The following is a 5,795-nucleotide window of genomic DNA, read 5'->3' as shown; positions in this document are numbered from 1 at the left end:
ATTGTTGAAGTGTGTTGAAATTTCTTCTTCTGCATTCTACTGTATACAGATGTAAATTTACTTTTCCTTCAGCCTGAGGCTTATTCATTTCACTTTTGGTTTGAAAAGGCTTTTATATTTGCCAAAAATATAACTTTTTTATTTTAAAAACAAACAAGCAAGCCCTGTCCAGATTTAAAAAGTAACGCAAAAGTAACATAACGCATTACTTTCCATAAAAAGTAACTAAGTAACGTAATTAGTTACTTTTTTATGGAGTAACGCAATATTGTAATGCATTACTTTTAAAAGTAACTTTCCCCAACACTGCTGATTAATGATCTAACAGCGTCTGTTTCTGAGGTTTTCTTCGAAAATGAGTGAGTCGCATATCAACACCACAAATAGATTTTGTGCACAAAAAGTGACTTTTTCACTCTACCTTCTATATGCAAATGAGCTCTGTTATGATTGGCTGCTCCCATTGCATGTGAAATGAGTTAACAACAAACAATCACATTTGTAGTTGTGATGATTTCTGAACAAGCCATTTTTGCTGTTTCGTTTCAATAAATGTGTTATAGTATTATAATTGAAATATTAATTATACTGTTTCTTTCTTTCTTTCTTCTTTTTAAAGAAATTAATACTTTTATTCAGCAAGGATGATGAGTGAGTCGCATATCAACACCACAAATAGATTTTGTGCACAAAAAGTGACTTTTTCACTCTACCTTCTATATGCAAATGAGCTCTGTTATGATTGGCTGCTCCCATTGCATGTGAAATGAGTTAACAACAAACAATCACATTTGTAGTTGTGATGATTTCTGAACAAGCCATTTTTGCTGTTTCGTTTCAATAAATGTGTTATAGTATTATAATTGAAATATTAATTATACTGTTTCTTTCTTTCTTTCTTCTTTTTAAAGAAATTAATACTTTTATTCAGCAAGGATGCATTACATTGATAAAGTGACAGTAAAGACAATGATAATGCTACAAAACATTTTTATTTCATATAAATGCTGTTCTTTTGAAGTTTCTAGTGTTGTAAAAAATATTCAAACCCAAGTGAAAAACCGCGATACACCACCCACAATACATACCGCGGTACAAATAGTAAATCAATCAATCAATCAATGCGATTGGTTCTATTTCACAAACAATTAATTTTTTCAGCAATCGAGTCACGGATAAACTTAAGACATAACCATGCGCGTTACATGAAAGGAATGCGATTACAGTATATTTACTGAAATATGTTTTTTTAATATATATTATATTAGTTGTCAGACTTCACATTTACCTTGAATTTTATTTCTGTTAAGAACATTAAATGTAATGGGATTATAATAATACATACATTTGCAGAAAAAATAAATGACAGTAATATGTTACTGAACGTGTTCCTGCGGAAAATTCTATCTCTGACCCGTTGACACTTATTTTCTGCTTTTGTTTCTATTTATCTAAAATTTGTGATTTTACCATGTCGTGCTACTTTCAAACTTAAAATTATTAGGATATTAAGTAAAGATCATGTTCCATGAAGATATTTTGTAAATTTCCTACTGTAAATATATCAAAACTTCATTTTTGATTAGTAATATGTATTGCTAAGAACTTTATTTGGACAACTTTAAAGGCGATTTTCTCAGTATTTTGATTTTTTTGCACCCTCAGATTCCAGATTTTCAAATAGTTGTATCTCGACCAAATGTTGTCCTATCCTAACAAACAATACATCAATGGAACGCTTATTTATTCAGCTTTCAGATGATGTATAAATCTCAATTTCGAAAAATTGACCCTTATGACTGGTTTTGTGGTCCAGGGTCACATATTTATATTTCTGGCACACAATGTTGAGCATACAGCTATGCATTTTAAAATATTTGTTCTTTAATAAATTAGCTTTGGGTGTAACATAGGTATTTTAATTAAAAAGTTTATTTAGAAATTTAAAAACAAGCTTTTTTTAAGTTAAGGCAAACTGTTCACGTATTTATTAACAAATGATTGGTTCTATTTCACAAACAATTAATTTTTTCAGCAATCGAGTCACGGATAAACTTAAGACATAACCATGCGCGTTACATGAAAGGAATGCGATTACAGTATATTTACTGAAATATGTTTTTTTAATATATATTATATTAGTTGTCAGACTTCACATTTACCTTGAATTTTATTTCTGTTAAGAACATTAAATGTAATGGGATTATAATAATACATACATTTGCAGAAAAAATAAATGAACGTGTTCCTGCGGAAAATTCTATCTCTGACCCGTTGACACTTATTTTCTGCTTTTGTTTCTATTTATCTAAAATTTGTGATTTTACCATGTCGTGCTACTTTCAAACTTTGTTCCTTTTTTTATTATGTTAAAAGTGCTGTTTATAATATGTGACCCTGGAGCACAATATTTCTGGCACACAATGTTGAGCATACAGCTATGCATTTTAAAATATTTGTTCTTTAATAAATTAGCTTTGGGTGTAACATAGGTATTTTAATTAAAAAGTTTATTTAGAAATAAAAAAAAAAGCTTTTTTTAAGTTAAGGCAAACTGTTCAAGTATTTATTAACAAATAATAGAGTATTCTTGTGGAAATTTCTAATACCACATTAAGAATAGCTATGTCCCCACCCAAAACCGAACCGAAACGGTGACCTCAAAACCGCAATACGTACCGAACCGTGAGAAGCTTGAGCTGTTACACCCCTAGAAGTTTCTATTTGTCTGCGAATACTGAAAAATAAAAATGTATAACTGTTTTGCGAGACATGAAGTTAGAGTTGCAAGATGTAAAGTCAGAATTGAGACATTATGTAAGAATTGCGTGGCGTAAAGTAAGAGCTGATCCTCCCTATACGCAAAGTACGCAAGCTGCGTAGGGCCCCCGAAACACCAGGGGGCCCCCTTGCTCTCAAAGATGATTTAATTTTAGTTTCGTTTTTGAATTTGGCCAGCGGTTATGAAAACATGAATGATCATTTCTTTTAATGCACCGTGCTGTCGCCCTTTCTACGTAAAAATCAGTCAAATCATGTAATGTGAATGTCGTACAGTCTTGCTCGAGACTAAAAAAACGAGTTGAAAGCGTACCGAGCCGCGGAAGAGACACTGTTTCTCAAGCGCTTTCCGCGAGCGCGATTCGAGATGGAGTGAAACACGGACAAATGCGTTTCATTAATTCGTTCATAACCACTCATACCCCACTCCAACGCACCCCCCTCCCCCTCCCACCGACACAGTTTTGTGTAGGGGCCCCAGAAATCTATCGGCACTGCGTAAAGTCAATTGCGAGACAAAAAGTCAGAATTGCGAGACAAAGTCAGAATTGCAAGAAGATTTATAATATCTGTGTACATCTGTGTCTCCATCAGATGTTGACGAGTGCGCGGAAGGAAACGGTGGATGCCAGCAGATCTGTGTTAACATGATGGGGAGTTACGAGTGTCGGTGCCGTGACGGATTTCTTCTGTCCGACAACCAGCACACCTGCATCCAGAGACCCAAAGGTGAGACATGATCACAACACAGCGCTTCAGCAATACAGTCACATGCTAATGTAATGAGCTCATGTGACAACATCATTTATATACTATTATAGTATTTATTTATATTTTGAGTCAACTTTTATTTTTATGTGTTTAGTTTTAGTACATTTGTTATATACGTTTGTCCTTTTTCATTATAAATATTTATATTTTTTATATTTGGCTTTTTTATTTCAGTTTTAGTCATTTTAGTACTTAAACCGATTTTATTTCAGCTATTAAATTATTATTATTTTTTTTTGGAAATGCGATTTTTTTATATATAAATATGATTTGATTGGAATATTAAAAATCAATATCTTTCTACACGAAATTAAATCAGAGTTGTAAAAATAACTTTTAATTTAATATACATAATTCATTGGATGCCACTCATATGCAATGTGATTGGGTCATATGACAACCAGTGATATTTTAGTATTATTTTTATATTATTATAGTATTTATTAATATTTTGAGTTTACTTTTATTTTTATATGTTAATTTTTTATTGTAGTTTTTTTTAAAGTAAGTTCTTGTGATTTTTCTCATTTTTATTAGAAATATTGATTTTTAATATTTAAGCTTAATTAAAAAAATATTTTAGTATTTAAATGTATTTTATTTCAGTTATTAAAAACATTTTAGTTATTAAAAAATGTGAGAAAAATATAGGTATAAATATTATTTGATTGGAATATTAAAAGTTAAAGGAACACTCCACTATTTTTGAAAATAGGCTCATTTTCCTAGAGTTAAAGAATGAGAGTATAGTTCCTAGCCATATCGGCCTAGAAAATCGCAACTTTTCATTTTCCGTCGGTCTTAGTACACGATGTAACTACAGAAGAGTCAGGTTTTAAATAGGAAAAATATAGAAACTCTTTGGTCATTTTTGAGCGAGATGCTAACGGTCTAATCAGATTCAATGATCTATGCTAAGCTACAGCTAAAAGTGCTACCGCCAGACCTGGAGATCGGCTGAATGGATTCGAAAACGGTAAAACTCAACTGTTTAACTCTAGGGGAGTTGGAAAATGTTATTTTCAAAAATAGTGGAGTGTTCCTTTAAGATCACAATTGTGAAAAAACTATTTAATTACCATAATTAAATAACTGGATACCACTCATACGCAGTGTCATGTGACAACAGATGATATTTTAGTATTAGTATACATATTTGTGTATTTATATTTAGCTTTTTTTTTATTGAATTTTTAGTCATTTTAGTTTATTTTATTTAGTCTTATTTTATTTCAGTTAGTGGTCAAAGCAACATTTCTCATTCTCATTTCAAGTTTAATTTTCTTTTTCTTTTTTCCCTCTTTTTCAATTACCGAAAACGTTTTTAATAGTTTTAGTTTAAGGTAACGATAACAACACTGCTGATGACAATGTGGCATGCAATTATTTCACTTGCTATTTTTTGAAACAATAATAATCTGTATACAGTATATACTGTGTATTATTCAGTAAGTACTAAGCATACTAAGCATGTATTTCATTCGGAACGCAGCCGTTATTTCTGTGCCGTTTACGTTGTGATTTAACAATGTCAGTGGAAATGTCAGCGCTGTTCTCTTCAAAGCCCAACCTCAGGAGATACTGAACTCATCAGTGTTTGCATTTCATAAGCACACAGTTATTTGAGTCGTGGATCGTATCTTTCAAACGCTGCCCCTCTGAGTCAAGGCCTTTATTGTCTCTACTCTGTTGTTTTTTCCCTGTTGGAAAGAGTTTGATAAATACTGTCGTTAATCCCTCATATTTCATGTTAATATTAGTTTTATTGCTCCCAGATTAAAACCTCTTGGACGGAGCGTTTCAGGCAAACCAGACACCGTACACTTCTGTTGTGATCGGCCGCGGATCTGTTTGTCATTACGGTTATTGTTGCAGCACAGTGTGCTTCAGATATCTGCGGTTTAGGAAGAGATGTTGGACAAGCTGACAGCGAGAGTGACGTAACTCATCGTCCCAGTGCGCTGAGGCATTGACGGATAGCATGTGTAGACGACAGTCAAAGAAAAAGATCAGCCGATCAACACACGAGAATGAGAGGAATTGGGTTTCTCCTGTTTGTGCAAGAAACGTTTGTCATTAATTGGCAATATTTCATGATTGGGTCTTTTCTTTAATGCAAGTCTAATAATTAATTAAATCATAAAAATGTAAAATGAAAATAAATAATTCAACCATGAACATGCAAATGTGTTTTTTAAATTATTGAGTATTAATATATATTTTTTAATTAATTAATAATAAAT

The 5,795-nt window shown here is 31.9% G+C and overlaps 1 protein-coding gene across 1 annotated transcript in view; it reads left to right on the top strand.

The window, feature by feature from the left end:
* The window catches only part of LOC107737055 (signal peptide, CUB and EGF-like domain-containing protein 3), a 119,618-nt gene that overhangs the window by 52,012 nt on the left and 61,811 nt on the right, over window positions 1-5,795 (top strand). Inside the window, exon 4 of the mRNA XM_016548459.1 lies at window positions 3,376-3,510. Coding sequence (XP_016403945.1) covers window positions 3,376-3,510 — 135 coding nt within the window. The remainder of the gene's footprint in view (window positions 1-3,375; window positions 3,511-5,795) is intronic.

This window comes from Sinocyclocheilus rhinocerous, unplaced genomic scaffold (genome assembly GCF_001515625.1).
Source record: "Sinocyclocheilus rhinocerous isolate Xijiao unplaced genomic scaffold, SAMN03320098_v1.1 scaffold464, whole genome shotgun sequence".
NCBI classification, from domain to species: domain Eukaryota; kingdom Metazoa; phylum Chordata; class Actinopteri; order Cypriniformes; family Cyprinidae; genus Sinocyclocheilus; species Sinocyclocheilus rhinocerous.
This window is presented reverse-complemented; position numbering and strand designations above follow the sequence as displayed.